The 22,534-nt window shown below is 35.4% G+C and overlaps 2 protein-coding genes and 1 long non-coding RNA gene across 8 annotated transcripts in view; 2 read left to right on the top strand and 1 right to left on the bottom strand.

Moving 5' to 3' along the window:
• Positions 1-5,467, top strand: part of LOC143226447 (uncharacterized) — a 106,161-nt gene extending 100,694 nt beyond the window's left edge. For all 3 annotated transcript variants that reach the window (XM_076457421.1, XM_076457423.1, XM_076457422.1), the window contains exon 4: positions 1,428-5,467. In XM_076457421.1, coding sequence (XP_076313536.1) covers positions 1,428-2,720 — 1,293 coding nt within the window. In that variant the 3' untranslated portion in view covers positions 2,721-5,467. The remainder of the gene's footprint in view (positions 1-1,427) is intronic.
• Positions 5,468-7,737: 2,270 nt separating this feature from the next.
• Positions 7,738-8,588, top strand: LOC143227257 (uncharacterized). Its single transcript, XR_013014968.1, has 2 exons — positions 7,738-7,961; positions 8,182-8,588. It is a non-coding gene; the product is annotated as an uncharacterized LOC143227257 (long non-coding RNA).
• Positions 8,589-9,751: 1,163 nt separating this feature from the next.
• LOC143226446 (E3 ubiquitin-protein ligase PDZRN3-like) overlaps positions 9,752-22,534 on the bottom strand; it is a 246,420-nt gene continuing 233,637 nt past the window's right edge. For all 4 annotated transcript variants that reach the window (XM_076457417.1, XM_076457418.1, XM_076457420.1 and 1 more), the window contains 5 exons: positions 16,254-16,352; positions 15,549-15,611; positions 12,843-12,941; positions 12,209-12,283; positions 9,752-12,039 (listed from right to left, as the gene is read on the bottom strand). In XM_076457417.1, the coding sequence (XP_076313532.1) occupies positions 10,309-12,039; positions 12,209-12,283; positions 12,843-12,941; positions 15,549-15,611; positions 16,254-16,352 (2,067 nt within the window). In that variant the 3' untranslated portion in view covers positions 9,752-10,308. The remainder of the gene's footprint in view (positions 12,040-12,208; positions 12,284-12,842; positions 12,942-15,548; positions 15,612-16,253; positions 16,353-22,534) is intronic.

The following is a 22,534-nucleotide window of genomic DNA, read 5'->3' as shown; positions in this document are numbered from 1 at the left end:
AACATGTCAGGTGTTTAATAAGGAAAACCTATGGTAACCACAGAGCATGCTAATTCTGGTCTCCTGCATCTCTCAGTAAAATATGTGAATAGTTTATTGTATACATTTGTTCACTCACTACAACCACCTATTGAGTGTCAAGGTGGATTAGGAGATTTATATAGGTATGGATTTGTTTTTAGGTGTAGACGTAACGTATGTAAAGATTATTGTGTAGTTTATCTCGATAAATCAACCAGTGGTGAATGAATAGACGGGTGAACTTTTCTGATACGTAAGACTGCCGCGCCCTCTAGATTGTACCCTTTCTGTTTCTTCGATTCCTTCGGTATTTATAAATATTTGATGATTCCATCACCGCTCCTTCTGGCTGTCTTATTCACAAATTCTGTGGCGTAAAAGTAATATTTTCACTTTTGATGTACTTACCAGTTCTGGCAGGAGCTAAGAATGTCATTGTTTGTTTGTTTTTAGGATTCCGCGCAATGCTACAAGAAGGCTATCTGCGCTAGCCGTCCTAAATTTAGCAGTGTTAGACTAGAAGGAAGGCAGCTAGTTATGACCACCCATCGCCAATTCTTGAGTTATTCTTTTACCAACGAATAGTGGGAATGACAGTCACAGTATAACGCCTCCACGGCTGAAAGAGCGAGCATGTTTGGTCTCTAAAATGTCATTAACGTCTTCGCAAGACCCATAGCACAAAAGTAGCAACAAACAAGGCACACAGTGCTTTGTAACCCATCTAATTTAAAAAATGGCTGTTACTGGGTTAAGCCGTTGTCGCACGCTTGTAAGAATTACATATTGACTTACTGTAGCTTTGCTTTAGGTGTAACCATACATTTAAAGCATTGCCTCTAGCAGGTGATTTCACAGAACTTGATTTAAAGTGAAATTCTTTGAGAACTTTTATTCTGTACAGTGATTTAATATCAAGCCACTCATAGTTTATTCTGTTATAAGTCTAACAATATCACAGCTATTACATCATTGATTTGATCTTTTTCCTTTTAAACAAGCAATGGATAAGATCACATTGTTCTCTTTTATGTTCCCTTGCAGGTCATTTAATCTCTCTCTTTATGAGAATAAAAATTCCTGCGTGAACTGCAGAAATTGAATTTGAAGTCGTGATAATACAGGTCCATAGTTCACGAATATGTGTTTTGTTCTACAACAACTTTATATTCTTTGAAAAAATCAATACTTTATTAAAATTGTAGACTCAGTGTTTCTGGGGAAGCACGTAAAAAAATACCATGAAATATATTTTAGAAGATTTTTGTAACTAACTATAAGAGAAAAACAAGAAACATCATAAATCTACAATTCCTTTATACCCACTTAGTGTTACTTAAAGTAATGACTTAATGTTGTTAAACAAATTCGATTAATAATTGATTATGGTATTTTTCTTTCTATAGGCTAGAAACAAAAAATTAACGAATGCTACAATTGCTGCATTAAGACAGGAATATAGTGAAAGAGACAGTGGATTGTGTCGAACCGATGAAAGTATTAAACTTGACAGTGAAAGTGAATATGTTGGCCGTCCCGATTATGAAAAGTCCCAGTGTCCTGAGTACTTGTCAGATAATAGCCTAGACCACGAGATGGAGCTGCTTAGTAAAGAAATGGAAAATATTCAGTTGGAGTGTGAGACACTGATGAAACGCCACCTGGAACGAGAACAAATGATTGATTTGAATAACAAGCTTCCTTGTAATTTTAAAAATCACAAAGATTCTTTGTTGGAATATTTCACAAAGGGACTGGAATCACATCAAGACCAACGAAAAGATGAAAAGTCCAGCTCTAGTGCTTACAGCACTGGGGATAGTTCAGCAGGTGGCGTGTCTAGTTCAGAAAACCAAGGACTAAGTGAGTTACCTATACCTTCAGTGAACCCAGCACCGACAATAAATGCCACTCAAAGTAATCAAATAGATTTTATTGAAGAAAAAGGAGATGATATGGTAAGTAACTCGAGCGTGAGGAGGTCCACGAGCACGCCACCACTTCAGAATGGACGCTTTTCAACAAAACAAACAACTTCCAACAACGCCGAATGTTTTTTGGGTAAAACTATGTACACTAATAGTACTCATCTCAAACATACCATTAAAGTACAGCAGCAACTTCTATTACATTCTATACAGAAAGAGGACACTGTGGTTAGTGAGCATGTAGCCTCTTCCATGAAGAAAAAACACCGCGAGGAAGCCAGAGATACTTCGACTTTCCATTTGATGTCTTTTCCAGTATGTGATCGCTATGGCGTGTTTTGTTTGCCAACGTCTGACTTTCCTAAGGAAATAGAACAAAAGAAAAGATGTTACGATCCGAAATATGCAATCAAGCGCTCGACCAGAAATCGGATTCTTAAAGAGAGAGCTCAGAAGATTTTAGAAGAACGATGCGGATTAACAACAGATGAAGACACCATGAGCGAAATGAAACTGGGGCGCTATTGGCCAAAAGAAGCCAGAAAAATTCATCTACAGCAATCTAAAGAAAGACGAAAGAGGGAGAATAATTTTAAAAAGCTACAGAATAGAAAAATTGGTGATTTCTGTGAAGAATTTGAACTTAATCCGAACGAATCTAGAATTAAACACGACAAAGAATACTCATATCATCATTCTCCAGTGTTAAGTAGGGAATCAGGTGCTTTCCAATTAAGAACATACGATTTATTTTCTGTAACAACAGTTTAATGGCAGATACATACATATATATATGTATATTTCAGTCTTTTCATGATTTTAAGCAGCTTATAGAAGAGTTCAAGACATTTTTTGTAGACCTTCCTGATATCACAATCACGTTATATGGTATATCAAAACCAGACCCTTGTTATAAACACTCTGCAAGCGAAGATATAGAAAATAAAAACTCTTAAGGCTAGTGGTACATAAAACGATTCAGCTAATAGCCTCAGAAGTACCTTTAGAACACTAAAATAATTCTAAATACCATTTTGAGTTTACTTTCTCAACGTTTTAAACGTTTTCATTATATATATAACGATGAGACATTATCAGCCTAAAATCGATATCTTCCTGAACTTTATTTTTATTTATTGATTTGAGTAAAATATGTCTTTGTCTGTATGCGTTATAATGTCGTAGAATATCCTTGAAAAAACACTTCTTTCAGCCGAACTTCAGCACATTTAGTGTATTTAATTTTAACACGTAATATAAAAATCTTTCTTCAGTAACTTGTTCACATTCTGGAGTTAGTGATTATGTGAAAAAAATCTGATTCAGTTATAACTTCTAGGTTATCTTATGTATTTGTGATTTTATGTTCTATAATGGTCATGTTCCTGAAAATATTAGGTTGAGGAATAATTCGTGAGCGTTTTTAAATAATTTCATTCAAGCATCACATGCAAGACTATACAATACTTCAATGCATGAACACATTACACCCAAAACATTTATTATGATACTTTATTTCATGTAATACCTAGGTATATAGTATGCATTGTTGTAAAGAAAATTGCAAGAAATTAAATGCGAAAAGCAGATGGTGTCGAAAATGCTCGATTTTGTCCACTTGACATTCCATTTAATGAGCTGAAAATGAAAGCAAAAATTAAAGACATATGAAAATCAAACACACCATCTATTAGAGCAAAAAATTATCTACCAAATGACATGAAATATTTTACGAAAGCGTTTCATTTATGAATATATTTTTGTAACTTGAAAAAACGCTCACGAATTATTCCTCAACCCAATGTATAAGAAAAACAAAGGTTAAGTGTATAAGTCATGCTTTAGGGTTTAGAATGCATTTTAGATTAAGAAAATGCATAATACCGATGACCTGGTGGAAGATTTGAACTAGCAGTGTTAACCAACCACGAACTGCCAAGTCTTGCCTTAAGGTCTTGCCAACAATACAGTTTTGATCCCATGGACTATATTAGTTGTCATCTAACTGTCTTCACCATTCACTACCTACCTCGGAAGCAGGTTTATGGACTGAAACACTTGGTGATACATATGTTAAACCCGAAACTTACATGAATCACGCTAAACAAACTCCTGAGCTGTGGATATATTCAGGACTGTCGTTTCTTGAAATTCTCACAGACCTACAAGAAGGCCTTCTGCGCTCGCTGTTTCAAATTTGAAGTGATAAACTACAGAGAAGGCAGCTAGTCAGAACAACTCACCGCCAACTCTTGAGCTACTCTAATCAAATAATAGGATTTGTTGGTAACGGGACTCGAGCCACAAAACTTCAAATCCACGATCCGAATGGCTCACCATAAACATGTACGTTCAACCCGTATGCCTATAAGTCTCAGATGTGATTTTATACAGATTAAAGAATTACTCATGAACACGCTGGGTTTCGAACACTGATTTTGCAGCTAAAAGTGCTTGTGTGGGTACATGTGTATATATGTGTGTGTGTGTGTGTGTGTATGAATGCATTAGTTTATCCTGTTGTATAATTGATAGAAGTTATCATGACGCTAAGTCTTCCTTTGAATGATAGTCTTTTAATTTAATAAGCTCCTGCCGTACAATAAAAATAACGCTGTGTAAATAATTCAATATTTTAAAATATTATGGTCCTATGGAATGTCACACTATAACGTTTATCTATGCATCGGCCTGAGATCATAATTTATAGTTATATTGGCTTTGAAACGTAATATAAAATAAACTTAATCTTTATTCAGTAACTTGTTCACATTCTGGAGTTGGTGATTATGTGAAGCAGCAAATAAAATATTATTATTTTGTCTGTTAAGTCTGTGAGCACGCCAGGTATTAGGGCCGGAAGACAGTTTTTATCTACAAACTTAGAAAAATAAATCTAATTTCTTAAAAATAATAATAAACATAAATCCGAAGCCTATAAAATTAAAATATCTATATAATAAATGGATATCTGTATTTTAGTCATAATTTATTAGTGTTTATAACTAATAACAGTGTTCATTATAGTACTTGCTGTGTACGTTCAGAATAACACGTGTTATTTCTGTGGATTAATGTTTTGATATTACATAAACCATAAGTAGTCATGAAATAAATGTCGGAGTCTTTTAAAATATGTATCAAGCTTGTCATGACTCTTTAAAGTCAAACATCTTCATTTATTTTAGTTTTAACTCAAAAATTATAGAACCAATCGATTTGCTTGAAACTGGACTTTAACCAAGAAATTACGTGTGTTGTTGCAATGGGGCTGGCTGTACAACGTATTTATGAATACCGTTATTATGAGACTGATTATATGTTCTTATGAATACGGTTATTCATAAGAATACAGACTTATAAAGTTTAAAACCTGCGGTGGACACAGCAGATAGCCCTGTGTAGCTTTGCTATAACATAAATACAAAAGGACAGGTATTATAATATTGTTATGAATACGATTACAACGAAACTGATTACATGACGTTTTAACGTTTCATGAATAAGTTTACTATGAAACTGACGTTACTGTATTTTCATTTACACGTCTTTCTTGTGATATTCTTATTTTTAATAAAAAATCATTTGAAGATATTACATTTATCTTTCTTTATACACAGGCAACTTCGGAAGAAAACAGAAATAACAAAACATCCATAAACTATTCCACCTTCACCCAGTTCTTATTGAATAGAATTAATTACTTTTCGTTAATTAAACGATAAACAATAGCGATGTATCCATGTAACACTAATCCTTCTCATGCTTGAGTCGTACACTTGTATTACAAGTGCCATTAGAGTAATAAAAGTTCCCACGAGATAAGCCTAAATTCAAGAGCAAGGGTGAGTGAATGTGGAGGAGGGGGTCAAGTAAAGTAAGTACTTTGCAGACAGAATTTGGCCTCGATATACCTACACTTACAGCTATAGCTGTTTTTCTTTCAGGATTCCGTAACTTCCGTTCACAAAGTTATCATTTCCAAACGAGTCACGGTTCGATACACTCATTGATGGATGTCTTCTGGTGGTACAGTGGTAAATCTACAGACTTACAACGCTAAAATCTGAGGTTCGATTCCACGCGGTGGACACAGCAGATAACCCAATGTGGTTTTGCTATAGAAACAAAGAAGTACTCGTTTATGGGCTTCTAATACGTAACTCTAGTCTGAAAAAACTAGCGTATTTTCCTTTCTTTAGAAATAGATGATAATAAACATCTTAAGCAAAGAAATAGCAGAAGAATAAACACATATGTTTGATACTGGGAACTTTTTCATTTAATTTAAGGTTTAAATAGCCTCTGATTATTTTATATACAAAATAAAATAAGGATATTCACATATTTTTGGCCCAACAACTGAGTCCGTAATTTTGACGAGCTGAGTGAACAAAGTACAACATTCAGTATCAAGACAACATCCAAATATGTAGTAACGTCATTTCTTCTTAGAGCACGCTGCGGTCATAAGACTTTGTTGATTTTAATGTGTCTCTCGTGCTACAAGGTTTTCAGAAAGGCAAAATAAAGTGAGGATGTTTTTGATTTATATTAAAGTACAGGGTGTTTGGAAAGTCACTGTGCACTTATATATTTGTTAACAGACAAAACTGCAGAGTGACTTTCCGAACACGCTGTACTATTAGTGATAGCTTAAAATGCGGTATTCCGTTTAAGGAACTAATCAAATTACACAAAATAAAATTTGAAGGATATTATTTGAATCTCTCCAATAGTTTAAGATCTAAAACAACTGCCTAAGGTAAGTTCTTTTAAGTGTGAAATAAATTTTCTACCTTAACAAATATAAAAACATGTTTAAAGGGAACCAGAATAAATTTAGTCTTTTTGTATTCCTATCTAAATCTTATGTATACGTGTAAATATCTAAATCTTATGAATACGTGTAAATATCTAAATCTTATGAATACGTGTAAATAAGCCATGATGGTGTAAAACGTTTGGAACAAAATATTTCTCCAAAGCACTTCATAGGTTATTGTCACAAGTGTTCCTAGTATGTGAAGTGTGTTTCCGTTTCCAATTCTCTGCTTTAAAAATTTTGAGTGGTCTTATATAAGGGTCCTTACATAAATATATAAGGCCGTATTAAATACAACCCAAACAATTCCTTAAATAGCATTTTCTCTAACATTGTTTACAGCAAAATCACGACTGAAACTAATATGATATGAATCATAGAAAAAGAATAATGCTTTCAATACGCAACTGAAAAACCGGTGTGATTTACAGCTATTTCTATGAAACCCAAGTTATTTGTTAGCACATACTAATGGTCAGATAACGTCCATATTAATACAGGACTACCTCTTACCAAATATCAATCGAAACAGATTAGAAAATTATTTAGAATATTCACCTCTGGAACAGCAGACGAATGTTTAGAATATTCACCTCTGGAACAGCAGACGAATGTTTAGAATATTCACCTCTGGAACAGCGTACGAATATTTAGAATATTTACCTCTGAAACAGCAGACGAATGTTTAGAATATTCACCTCTGGAACAGCAGACGAATGTTTAGAATATTCACCTCTGGAACAGCAGACGAATGTTTAGAATATTCACCTCTGGAACAGCGTACGAATATTTAGAATATTTACCTCTGAAACAGCAGACGAATGTTTAGAATATTCACCTCTGGAACAGTAGACGAATGTTTAGAATATTCACCTCTGGAACAGCAGACGAATGTTTAGAATATTCACCTCTGGAACAGCAGACGAATATTTAGAATATTTACCTCTGAAACAGCAGACGAATGTTTAGAATATTCACCTCTGGAACAGCAGACGAATGTTTAGAATATTCACCTCTGGAACAGCAGACGAATGTTTAGAATATTCACCTCTGGAACAGCAGACGAATGTTTAGAATATTCACCTCTGGAACAGCAGACGAATGTTTAGAATATTCACCTCTGGAACAGCGTACGAATATTTAGAATATTTACCTCTGGAACAGCAGACGAATCCATACTTGGCACAGTATGTTGTCGTTACTCTTATTTTACTTTTTGCTAATACTTCTAATAGTTTTTGTCAAATCAGTTTTATTATTATTTTATTTAAATTTTATCCCAAATTTCTACCAGTATCTATAACAATTAATAATTTTAAACTTTATTATTTAAGTTTGGCGTGAACTGATAGACTTAAAACGTTCGCAACACAACATAGTTTGAAATATTTTGTAACCTTCCCACAGGCCCGGCATGACCAGGTGGGTTAAGGCGTTCGACTCGTAACCTGAGGATCGCGGGTTCTAATCCCCGTCGCTCCAGACATTCTCGTCCTTTCAACCGTGGTGGCGTTATAATGTGACGGTCAATTCCATTACTCGTTGGTAAAATAGTAGCCCAAGAGTTGGCGGTGGGTGGTGATGATCAGCTGCTTTCCCTCTAGTCTTACACTGCTAAATGACGGACGGCTAGCGTAGATAGCCCTTGTATAGCTTTGCGCTAAATTCCAAAAAAACAAACAACCCCCATAAAATAAAACAAGAAGTTTCATCAAATATTTATTACTATACCTTAAAAGCTGCTTCTTAAAATGTTTTAAATAATTGTTATTAATTTATTGTGCTTCTCAATAAACTGTTTATACACATTCCAATTCAGAACACGCAGCCTGTGGTGAGAATGTAAAAATACAAAGAAAATATGCTTCTGCCCTGTGATAAATAGTGGCCATTTTATTTCATAATCAACCAGTGCCACGTACTTCTTAGTTCTTTTACATATAATACACCGAATATAGATAATTAATGTCTGTAAGAAGAGTCACCGAAGAGACTTCTTACGACTTTAATACAAATTAGGGAACTTTATAGGAATTTTATAGTGTGTAAAGAATCATGTGGTGTATTTGTTTTTACGGCATGTTTGAGGTCTTAAGCGATACAAATATTTAAGACGTATAAACAGATACATCAGGATCGCAAGACGAAAATTAACAGTGAATCTGTGATAACTAATACTGTAAAAACTGAATAACAATGAAATAAAAGACATATGATTTTAGCTCTAACTCTTAAGTGATGTTAAATGAATTCCACCCAGTTCTTCAGGCCGTATGTTAACTTCGTATTTTCTCCTCAAGTATATATAGGATGTGAAACAGTATAACTACATTAACTCTCAAGTGTTTGGTATTTTCAATGTGATATCACTAGTTCTTATGTGACTCATGGGTTTAAAATAGCAGGCCCAAAACCCCAATGTTCACAGTCAGCCATCTCCAGCTTATTTAACTTTTCAGAGAGACAACAGGTGACAACTAACTTGTAACATTCATCACCTTAACCGAACACAAACTTGTTGTGGATCGAACCTTAGATCTTTCAATCTGCAACTCAGTTCTTTAATCTTGTATCTGATTTGTTACAGTGCTGTCTGATTGTTGAAAACCTTAAAAAAACCAAAAAAAAACGAATGCTTGCAAACTGTTTTCATGCTGATTTATTTTGTTTTGTGTGTGGATGTACGAGTGGCCATGATTTTCATTATTAGATTACCAGTATTTCATCTCTACGGAATTTATAGTTTATTAATTAAAAAAGTCTTCACATACGAGTGTTATCCGTATTGTAGAAAGTGAATGACTTTGCCAGTGCGTGCAATAAAACTTAAGAACGTTGTGGCAGCGGACCTTCTAACACTGGCATAAAGTGTCACTGATTGGATGGAGATCACCGTCGTCATTATGCACAGCCTTCTGAAGTACCCGTATGTAGAGTACCACGTTTTTTAAAAACAAAAACAAGTCACACCATAAGATTAATGAATTTTCGAAAATTTATTTACAGATATTGTTTATAAATAATTATTAGGTAGTATAAACTACTAATTCTGTGCCTAGTCTCAATTGTTACATAAATTCACAAAAAATTAAAACTGCTTTTACATCAGACAAAACGACGTAATTTGTGTTGTCAGGAAATGTTCACAAAAATTAAAATATTTCAAGCGTAAAGGAACAACGAGGAAACCTAAATCACCATTTAAATATATAGTTGATAAATCAACTTTCTCTCCGTGTTTATATATATATCGTTTCAGATAAGCACTAACTTGGAAATGCCTTTCTAACCCAACAGACTTTTATCATATCCACCATTAAACGATAAAAATGTGTACCAACACACGTAATAGTCACGTATTGTTGAAGACATGTGGTTTATAAAACTCTGAATGTTACATATAATTTACCGAAAAAAAATAGTCGTTCCAGAATCTAATACAACAAGGAATTTTGGTAAATTATGGCCGCTAATCCCTATCATGTAACTGTCCTGTACAAAAAGCACACATATACAACACTATTTACACCACTTTCAAACTGTTGTGACCGAAAACAATCCAAATGGCTTGACCCCTCCTGTCTGACCTTTACTACCGTGAGCTAATACCTCCTGGACGGTTGTGAAATTATCCACTCCAGCTTTACTCTTCTTTCTAGTCTGTTTCTTTTGAGAAAGTTCGATGATATTTATCTCTTTTTTAGTTTCATTTGGTTGCTGGCCGCCTTCTTTCTCTTCAACTTGCTCTTTAACAGAACCCATCTTAACACGCATCATCATTTCTCGTCGTTTTCGGTCACGTGCTCTTTCCAGATGACGTTTTCTATCTTCTTTAGACCAATAACGACCAATCTTTAGCTCGCTCATGGCATCATCATCAGTAGTAATCCCACAACGTTCTTCATTAATCTTCATGGCTCGTTCCTTCAGCAGCTTGTTTCTTACTGGCCTACGGGTAATGTATCTTGTTCCATCAGCTCTTCTCTTCACTTTCCATTCCATCTTCACTTCTTCGTCTTCCTTTACAGTACTGAGAGCCATGTTTTTGCAGACACTGCTAAGATAGCTATTGGTGGACACTGAGGCCTGAGGTTTTGAGCCGAATGGGCAGCGTTGGTCAAGAATATCCTTCTTCTTCTGCTGTTTTTGTGCCAAAGCTTGACGGAACAGTTGTTGTTGGAGCAAAATCGTGTGCTGCAGATTCTGTTCGTTAGTGTACATAGTCGTAGAAGGATAGAATGTAACGTAGTTCTGATTCTTTTCTATATGTTCAATATGTTTAGGAAGAGGTCGCTGTCCACTGGGTGTGACTTTATTCACCATCCTCCTATTGCCACTTCGAGAGAGTGTTGAAGGTGGTTTTGGAGAATCACATTTCTGTAAAGGTTCTCTATCACTTTGAAGGACAGTACTACAACACTGGCGACAGCTGTCACAGCTGAAGATGCTGGCCACATCAGACTCTTGAAGTTGTGTGCTTTTATCTTCCATTTTTGGTGTAATTAAGGACATCACGGAGCCATGATGGCTGTTTTGCCGATAAGCTAGAGGCATAGGGTTTAGTTCTAGAGTCAAATGAGTACTGCGCGAGCTCTCACCAGTGTTGTAAGCGCTAGAGCTGTCACCACTAGACCCCCAACTAGTAACTCTCAATTTTTGATTCTGAGATGTGCTTTTCACCCACCTTTCAACGGACTCTTTCTTCCCTACAGTTGGTCGATTTCGACTCTCAGAGAGTATTTTTTGATCTTCTAAGTTGGCATAAATTTCTTCGTTGGAAAATCGAACCTTTTGTTCTTTCGAATGGCGAGTGACAAGAGATTCGCATTCAAGCTGAATACTTTTCATTTCCTGATTTAACAGCGCCATCTCGCGATCTAGGCTAGAATCAGATTGAACACGCTGGAAATCTTCATTTTGGTGAATGTCCACTAAACTGGTGGTGCTAGTACTCGCACATTTCAATTCTAATTCTTCTCGAAATTTTTCGCAGTCCTCAGGAGTGATTTCTCCGCCCATATCGTCTTGCTCGTTAGAATTTACACTATTCTTGGACATATCTATCTCACGTTTCACTCCCAGAGGGCGCGTGGTACTCACACTTCCTGTCGAACCAGCATATTCATTCTCTGCTACCTCGTGTTCAGAGCTTTCATCGTTCCTGGTACTTTCATCGGTCCTTCCAACTCCGCTATCTTTCTCATGTTGGTTGAAACCGTTTTCTCCGGTTCCCGTATCCGTTCCTTCATCATCTTCGTTCACCGCCTGCAGAGGAAACAAGCAATTAGCAACATCAGTAGAATACAAGTTATATTTGAACAAATACTGGAGAGAGAGGAGTAGGTTTTAGAAATACTGACCATTCTTCAGGATACTTATAATAACAATAAAAAAACTTTCCTGAACCTGAAGAAGAGACAAGCAACAAACGTACCAGTAATACATTCTGACTGCTACAGATTGCAATAGGATAGTCCTCCGGATGGTCGTCCAATAGGCAGTCTTCCATCTGGAAACACATGAGAAAGAACCAATTAGATGTTGGTAAAAGGGCATTTATATATACTTTTTATGTACTGACTTACATATACGTTTCGAAATCCACGTATAACTATTCGTTACTGCTACAATTTAATACTTTACCATACTATGTTATTAACCTTTATTCGTAGCATTCATAATAATACTTTATAACGTCTTAAAAATACATATTATTACAGCTTGTCATGTGTGTAACAAGTATAGCTACAACCTATGATCGTCACTAAAAATACGATTTCTTTGAAAAAAATACATCTAGGTTTAGATGATCGGAGATCTGTTGGCCAGACAAACTGTGTTGAAAGGTATCAGTAACAAAACAAATATTTTAAAGAACCACTAAATACATGCACACTATCTTTCACACTGGTTAAAATGAGCAAGGAAGACTAAAGCACTTTGTATGGTCTTCAGATAAAGGGTCCATTTGTAGTGAATTGAAAAGTGTATTTTCACTTGGTTGAAAATCACCTTCGTAAATCGATTTCTGTTTCCCGAGTGAGTGTAGATAAGTTGCCGTAACTCACCTGCAGCTGAGGTCTAGCCACTAAGAGGGTGAAGTCTGGTCGGCTTTCAGAAAACAGGAAAATTGCCTGAGCACGGTTATGGACATCGTTACCATTAATCTGTTTATAAAAAAATCCATTATTTTCACTAACTAAAAGACACTGATATTTGTAATGAAAATCTTAATATACATACCATAAAACTATCAGTAATTTGAAAAAAAAAAAAAAGAGAGATCAAACCAATCAACTTTGTCGCACAGCAAACCCGTGCAGTAACAACAGACACGAGAAATTACATCTAAACAGCTACAAATCACAACGACACAACGATTATACGCTTAAGTCAAGGTCTGCTCGTTCCAAACTCATGACCAGTGGATTTTTTTTTCTTTCTTTAAATACAAAGGACTTGCTGGGTGCACATATGGGTCGATAAAACATGCAGATAAATTTCATCAAACACACCAAAATTTTATATAAAATTACAAATGTTGAGTTCTTTCAGCCAGTTAAACGATAAACTTATATTATTATGTTGCGTAGTAATAATAATTTGCTAAACAACTTTTGTGTTCGGCACAACAAAAACTAGCTTTTGTAAATAACACCAGAACATATACGCCACATGTGTGCCCTCTGGAGAATGAAAGTTAAACAACTGTTACTATTAAAGAGAAGTAAACAAAAACAACAGAAAGCTGGAATTCAAAATCTGTGTTTAATCAATTTACTCAGATCTAAAGTTCAACTTGAAGGAAACGACTCCAATGTTTTTAATTTTATTTTTTTGCCAAATGTCACACCGTTGACGTGACGGGAGATTTTATCGTAAAACTTTCTAAACTTGTTCTTCATGGTAAAAGTTGGAATCGTTTGATAAAATGAATCTCAAAGAGCCGAACACCGAAAATGTTGGGAACGAACAACTTTATAAATAGTTTGGTTGTAGTTAAGCACAAAGTTACACAATGGGCTTTTTGTGCAGTGCCTACTACGGGTATCAAAACCCGGTTTCTAGTATTAAAGTCCACAGACTTACAGATGGGCCCGGCATGGCCAGGTGGTTAACGCACTCGACTCGTAATCCAAGGGTCGTAGGTTCGAATCCCGTCACACCAAACATGCTCGTCCTCTCAGCCATGGGATCGCTATAATGTCACGTTCAATCCCACTATTCGTTTGTAAAAGAGTAGTCCAAGAGTTGGCGGTGTGTGGTGATGACTAGCTGCCTTCCTTCTAGTCTTACACTGCTAAATTAGGGATGGCTAACACAAATAGCCCTCGAGTAGCTATGCGTAAAATTCAAAACAAACCAAAGGTGTGTGTGTGTGTGTGTGTGTGTGTGTGTGTGTGTGTGTGTGTGTGTGTGTACCTTAAAGAAAAATGTATTTATCGTTAACATTTAGCAAAGCTCTATTCACGAAGCATTTCTCTTTAAAATTATTTTCGCGAGCTACGAAACAAAAGTTTCTGTATTTTTTCGTGATTAAGTAGTATATATAACATTAAAAATACAAGATTTTACATACGATAATTCTATCTGTTATAAAGTCCAAAACTACGCAATGGAAGATCTGTGCTGTACCACCGCAGGTATCGAAACTCCATTTTTAGCTTTTAGACTAACCTCGCTTTGCAATAAGAAAATGTATTAATATGAGCGGACAGAAATAGTGTTAACAAATCGTTAAGCTTACTTTGTCCCAATGTATGGTCAATATCACAAAGATTTTATTTGTACAACACAGACCAGAAGACGCGATTAAATGGTAAATTTGCGTTTATTACGACAACCTTCAATAAGTCATATTCTATCGTCTGTCCCTATCATACCAAGTGCCAACTGTTCCCCTTGTAATGCACTTTCATGTGAGCTAATAAAGTACTTGTTTTGACTCATCAACAAAAGACCCGATTTAAAGTTTGTTTGTTTTCAAATTTCGCGCAAAGCTACTCGAGGGCTATCTGCGCTAGTCGTCCCTAATTCAGCAGTGTAAGACTAGAGAGAAGGCAGCTAGTCATAACCACACACCGCCAACTCTTGGGCTACTCTTTTACCAACGAATAGTAGGATTGACCGTCATATTATAACGTCCCCACGGTTAAAGGGGCAAGCATGTTTGGCGCGACGGGGATGCGACCCAGCGACCCTCAGATTACGAGTCGAACGCCTTAACCCACATGGCCATGCCGGGTCCCGATTTAAAGTAAAGTGTAAATTGTAATTTACTCACGAGGTGTGACTATACTTAATATCATAAACATTTTTATGACAATTATTATACTAATAGAAATACGGATACCCGAGAGCTACAAAGAACATAGAGCAATATATTTAAAATAAAAACAATATTCAAATAAACATATGTACACATCAAAATGCATATGAATTTACACTGCAATTTTTTTTTAGAAAAATAAGATTTTGTGATATCACTTGTAATATAACCAGAAGTATCAAGTTAGTGGTGTACTTTCGTTAACAATTAAAACGTTATCTGAAGCATTTGGAAGGTTTTCGCGACATTATCTGTGGTATCTTGTAGGTTGTGACATTAATTACCTGTATAGCATTTCGTGGGTTTTGTTAACAACCCCCTCCACTGGTAGGTTTCGTAACATTACCTGTGGCATATTGTAGATTTTGTAATATTCGTTACCTGTATAGCATCTCGTAGGTCTTGTGACTTTATGTGTGGTATCTGGTAGGATGTGCGACATTACCTGTAATATCTGGTCTCCGGCCTGGATCCTTCCATCTCTCCCTGCAATACTATCGGCTTCAATCTGTAGTAAGAAAAGATTTATACCGTGTGAGAAATCCGACAGAGGTAAAAAAAGGAAGATCCTAATAAGTTATTTTATTACTGTACTCCCGTAAGGATGTTTGGTAAGTAGTAGTTGATTTCAATCAAAATAGTCCAATCATCAAATGATATAAGACGCTGTAGTTAGAAATGATTTGATACGCTGGTGTTTAATTTTTCCTCAACAGAAAACATTGGAATTAGCTTTTTTCAGCTTTTCCAATACATGTGCCAAATGTCAAAAGTCGTACGGTCTGAGGTATAGCCATTAATATCTTTGAACTGCTTATTAGATGGAGGACAGCCAGTCAGCAGCATCATCCACAAAAAGAGCTTTGTCCGGCATTTGCCCGGAATAAAATGGGATTGTCTGTCACTTTTATAACGCGTCCACTTGAAAATACAGAACGTGTTTACTGGCACCTCGACTTGAACCTCGAACTGATCAATCTGCATCCAAGCAATCCGATCTAACCATTTGGTTATGCTTGGGATTGTCATTGATATATAAACGTAATGCCAGTTTTCGTTTTAAACCAATGTACAGAAAGACCTTCTATTATATACAGCACACAAAAAATATATCTGTGTGTCTGTCTGTTTGTTAGACAAAATTACGAACCTCACTTATAAATATGTCCGTTTCCACTTCCTCTGTTGAATCGTAGCATAGTGTTAGGCCTAACTTTTCTTGACTCCCAGAACGATGCAACGTCACCTCCTGCAAAATATACATTTTTTATGTATTGCGAATGTCTAGTTGTAATTAAATCTAAAATAAGTCTGGGTTTATTGCACTTATTTTAATGTATGAAACAATCTCAAGAAACTGCCAAACGATATTAAAAATAAATTAAGTTTTTGTTTTGATAACATACTTGCTATCGACTTCCCATTATCCAACTGGTTTAAAAGGAATGAAAGACAAATATTACAGATTGACACCTGAAATCATTATTTGGTACGAAGAATGTATCCGGGATCGTACAATTAACTCCAAGCTTTTATAAAGCAGTTCGTAAATATGAAGAAGTAATGCCTAAAGCACATTTTTTTTTAGTTAAAATATGTGTAAATGCTTTGTTTGTTTTTGAAGTTAACAGATATGTTAGCGGTAACTTCACTGACGCTAAAATTCGGGGTCGATTCCTTGCTGTGGAGAGTTTGTTTGTTTGTTTTGGAATTTCGCACAAAGCTACTCAAGGGCTATCTGTGCTAGCCGTCCCTAATTTAGCAGTGTAGGACTAGAGAGAAGACAGCTTGTCATCACCACCCACCGCCAACTCTTGGGCTACTCTTTTACCAACGAAAAGTGTGATTGACTGTCACATTATAACGCCCCCACGGCTGGGAGGGCGAGCATGTTTGGCACGACTCGGGCGCGAACCCGCGACACTCAGATTACGAAGCGCACGCCTTAACGCGCTGCTGTGGAGAGAGTACAAACAACCCATTGTGCAGCTTAACTCTATAAAAAAACAACTATTTTTGAATGTACTGAAAGCGTTTCTCTTTTCGAGAATAATAAACGTTACTGTTTCATTATATATCTAAATTACAATAAAATATTTAGTTTCCATAACTCACTAGTATATTTTGGTATTATTTGCACAAAAATTTTCAGAGCCTACTCGTACATATAAATTTTCGTATACTATTCTAAAACATGAGATATATTTAAATAAAAATTAAATGAAATGTTAACCTAAAGATGACCTAGGTAGGTCGAAACATTGTTCTCTGGTTATCAATAAGAAAAAAAGTGTTCATACCCGTTCCAGCCGTTCTGAGATACATTTTTATTTCAAGTGGGTTTCACGTCATCAAGAAAAGTTAATTCACTTTATAAGGGACAATTCACTCACTTTCGTCGAACTTGCTTGTTTTAATAAAAAAAACTGAGATTTACCTAACTATCTAAAACATGTGAGAAAAGAAAGTTCATTATAAAAAAATAAATTACGAGAAATATTGTGCAGAACAAAAAAATAAACACATTGAAACATGGAAGTTAATAAAATATTTTAATAACATAAAATCCAGCACACGCTTAGTCTAATTTCCCAATAAATTATTTTTAATATGACTGTTACTCACTTATTTTTGTTTCATTAAGTCTTTAACTTTTTATAATATTTTACCTTCTCTCATGTATGTGTGTGCATGTGTGAGATTTTGTCCAACCATGAAGACTGAAAGAAGAGAAAGTCACTTCTCACGCTCTCTCTGTTCCTCGTGCTTCGTCTCATGACCCGACAACAAATCATGATTAGAAAGTCGAATTTCCATACAATTGCAATGAGGCTGTTCACCTGTTCATTGTACAACAGAACACATTGACCAATTCCGCTCAATTGTGTACATTGTGGTCAACTCCCTTAAACCTGATGGTTATCGCTGAACTCGAAGAGAATGAATTTATTGCTAATTAACCTAAGAATTTTGAAGTAGCGTGTTAGTCGTGATTGTTGTCACTTGTTGGGAGTGAGTAATGAATTATTCAACCAACCCCTGTTTGTTGTGACTCCACTGAATTTTGTTACACACTGTCTCATTCGTTATGACTGACTCCAGGAACTTTGCCGAATGCAGAGTTGTTAGAATACATTATGTGTAGCGTTCAAAAATACTCCTTAATTCACAATAAATACGTCTTCATTTCTCAAAGCTGTGTTTCTCTCTGAACTACCTCATGTGCAAAAGAAGTTATGCTGTAAAAACCCTGAACCTCCACTTTCTCTGTCGAGAATTTGTTTATTTTTTGAATTTCGCCCAAAGCTACACGAGGGCTATCTGCGTTAGTCGTCTCTAATTTTGCAGTGTAAGACTAGAGGGAAGGCAGCTAGTTATCATCATCCACCGCCAACTCTTGGGTTACTCTTTTACCCACGAATAGTGGGATTGACCGTCACATTATAACACTCCCATGGCTGAAGGGCGAGCATGTTTGGTGAGACGGGGATTCGAACCCGCGACCCTCGGGCCAATTCTGTCGAGAAAGCCCAAAATATTCATAAACACGACCCAGCAGACCAGTAAACCACAAACTAATATCATTCAGTGGACAAACACTAATCAGTTACACAAGAAGACGCCGTCCAACCCCGTTTTGCGTTTACAATGTGTGCGCACGAAACCTGTATATGTAACATAAATGCAAGCACTCTCAACTTGCTTATACTAAAACGCAAACGTTCACAATTCTTTATTCAAATTAATAACTTAGACGATTTAACTGTGGGACTAACTCAACTCCCACAGATTTTAAGTAGTCTATAATAGGAATGGATATATCAGTAAACTGAGGAAAAAATTTCTAACTAAAACATTAATTAAATTACGAGAAATCGACTACCTTACTTAGCTCTTCGTCTTCGTGAATGGGTTTTTCCCAATACTTTATTTCTGAGTAACGAGCCTATATGCAGCATTCAATTATGATTACTGTCAGTTTCTTTAAAAGTTTTTTCAAAGTTATCGAATTTTTCATTAGTTTAAATGGTCTATTGAAACCGCAGGTTGAGAACGGGTGCCGGAGGCCCGAGCTGTCAGATGACTGCTATTTTTCTGCTCAAATAGTAAAGAAAACTACCTGGAAGCTGAATTAATGGAAGACGAAAAGCGTCAAAACGTTTCATTTACCAAAGCTTTTAACAGAGCATGCAACGAAGGGAAAAACACTTCTCATGATTAGCATTTGAAATAGCGAAAAGTACAGATTCCGAGACCTTATCTTTATGCTAATAAGATGACTGGAAAAGAATTTCTTAACGAAATACCTTCGGATAGTCGACCTCGAATGTCTTTAGGAGACGACATTCTCGACAATAAGACAGATAACAAACCTGACGGAAGGCTTAAGCGGCGCGTCAGTAGAGTAGAATAACTCTTTACCATTTCAATTCGAGGAGGAATTTTTGTGGATGTCATTACGGGGAACTGCTTCTTATTCCAATTGTTTGCATGAAACTGAGGGAGGGTGTGATTTACAAAAATAAAGACACTTCTGATTTTCCTATACTTCCCATCGAGTTTTCGCAAGAATGATTTGAAGGGCACGTCAAATCTATAAGAAACTTATGTTTCTGCTTCAATGCTTTTTTGTTTTTTAAGTAAGCCTTTTAAACATTTAGAGTCACTCTAAATAGGAATATTATATAAACTAATTCTGTTCTAAATTAATTTAAATAGCATCGGGCAAAAGGCAAAAGTAATTATTTTTATACTCTTGACGATAAATGTTTTGAAGTTGCAATGGTTTGAGCAGAAATTGCCAAAGTTAATCATAAAAAAACATATAATTCTGTAAGGTTAAGAACTTGAGACATACATACATATAACGTTTGAAGGATTGTAAATTTTGTTACACAAAAAAAATATGAAACAATGATGATATTGGGCAGTTACTACAGGCTCTACTTACTGTAGCACATTTATTTCTTAAATTTTACTAAAAACGCTAACTTGGAAACAGATACATGTACGCACTGAAATAAACGCTAGTTTTCAGAAGTATGTATATGTTTAGAAACGTGTGTGTGTGTGTGTGTGTACTCTAGAAGACTGATTTGGAGACGAATGTTTTTTAAACGAATCTACCGTTATACATTTATTTTAATAACTACGTTTGTTACAGTATAATCGCTAGTGCAGATAGCCCTTGTGTAGCTTTGCGCAAAATTAAAAAATACAAACAACAATAGAAAGTTTTTTTTCATGCATGTGACATATATTGTTAGATGAGTATTACGTAAATCCCGCATGTCCTCTAAATTTGTAGGAGATTCTTGAGAGTAAGAAACAACAATATTTGTTTTATGAAAACGCTAGCATGTTTGACCATTGTTAAACAATTTAAAATCTTGCTTCACACTATATAAACCAACGCATCAAGAAAATATTGTTGTTAGTCAGCTACAGACAGCTAGCTAGCTATAGCCCTCGGAAGCTATAATTGTGGTTAACGCCTATTAATCGGAAAACTACAGAACAGGACCAGGAACGTTTATAGTTTTCGAACATTAAAAACCGTTCAACTTCAGTGAATTAACTTCAGACTTAGTATTCTTATAAGACCATAAATATCTTCAGAGGTAAAATTCAGCAGTGCGAGTCCAATCAAGCTAGCTAGCTTAAGCAAGATGTGTGCGACAATATCAACTCGGAATTCATTTGCTCGTCGTGGACCTGGATCGTCGATAAAATATTCAGTTATAAGCCTCAGTATTTTCTGTAAATTTGTAAAACTGTTGTATATAAATAATTATATGTAATAACCGTTATCATAAATTGCATTGTTGCTTGTATATTAAAATATATTTGTGTTAAGAAATAAAATTGTGTATATCAATTTTGTTGGCAAATATCATAATTTTAAAAACACATTAACATTTAATCAACTTCTAAATTAAAATGAAAACTTCCGGTAATGTACATAACATAATAAATTGAAGACTTGTTCGAGATAAATTATAATACGTAGCATAATAAACTGGGGACTCGTGTACAAGATCTGAATCTGAAACAAGATTTGATCATGTCTGATTATCAAGGTTTTCTTGAATCACACTTCGTTAAAAAACTAGAATAATATAACAAAAGTTATTTGCTCGATATTGTCAAAATCTTAGATTTAGAGGTTAAAAAAATCAATGAGAAAAATGAACTAAATAATTTATTACTGAACTATTAATCGATGATGATTTGTTGTTTAAGAAAGCATTAGGGGAATAATCTAGTGTATCCACTAGCCAATCAAAATTGAGTGAAATATAAGTTAGAAATCCAATTAAAGCTCAAACAAATCGAGCACGAACAAGCCCGCATTGAAAGCTGAGAAAGAGCAAACCCCTATCGAAGCTGAAAGAGAAAGTAAACGAAGAAATCTGTATTGGAGCCAGGAAAAACAAAATTGATAATTTGAGCTCAATCAGTATATTAAGATTCCGCCATTTAATGAAAATGAGGTTGATGAATATTTCTAACATTTCCAAAAAGTTGTCCAAACCATGGAATGGACCACGAAAAATGATTATTAGTACAAAGTGTTCTAACTGATGAATAACAAGAAACTTATGCCACTTTCTCTCTCTCTGAAATATTGTATCAGTTATGATAAGATTAAAGTAGCTATTCTCAAAGCATACAAGTTAGTACCGGACGTTTATCGCCAAATGCTTCAAGCTTATGTATGGCAAGCAAGGTAGCTATTGTTATATGGAGTCCGCCCACAATGGTATATTTCTATGCATATTGGCAACAGTTTCAAAAAGTTAACACAATAGACGAATTTAAACGCTGTACAAGTGACGACTTATTTGGATGGAAAGAAAGTTGGAACACTACAGGAAACAGCTGTTCTTTTCAATGATTATACACAAAATCACTTTTCATAAAAAGAAAATTCCTGTCATCCCAGTAAAAACCTGTTCAATCTACTAAAGTTGAGGATTCCTCTAAAAAACCAGCTTCTCTAGTTCGAAATCTCTAGAGAGTCAGAATAAACCTTCACCAAAATCAGTCTGCCATTTCTGTAAAAAATGGTCATGTGATGTCATAGTGTTGTGGTTTGAAAAAAAAAAAGTATGGACATAGTTTAACCAGATCACTCGATGTTATTGACTTGGTCACTGTTGAAAAGGTTGATGTAATTAGGGAGGAATTTAACCCTTTTGTATCTGTTGATTCTGTTTTTGACAAATGGCACTGCTAGTTCCATACCTGTAAGTATTTTACATGATACTTTGGCGGCAAAGTCACTGCTGTAAGAAGGTATACTGCTTTTAAATTTGAGTTCTGCCATTTGCGAGTCTGTTATTGTATTAGGGTATTCAGTGTGGATTTGTTAACGTTCCTTTTCATGACATATATTTAACATCAGACCGAGTTTCTGGACCAGTTGTG

This window comes from Tachypleus tridentatus, chromosome 9, assembly GCF_004210375.1.
Source record: "Tachypleus tridentatus isolate NWPU-2018 chromosome 9, ASM421037v1, whole genome shotgun sequence".
NCBI lineage: Eukaryota > Metazoa > Arthropoda > Merostomata > Xiphosura > Limulidae > Tachypleus > Tachypleus tridentatus.
The sequence above is the reverse complement of the archived record's forward strand: the minus strand, read 5'-3'. Positions and strand labels throughout refer to the sequence as shown.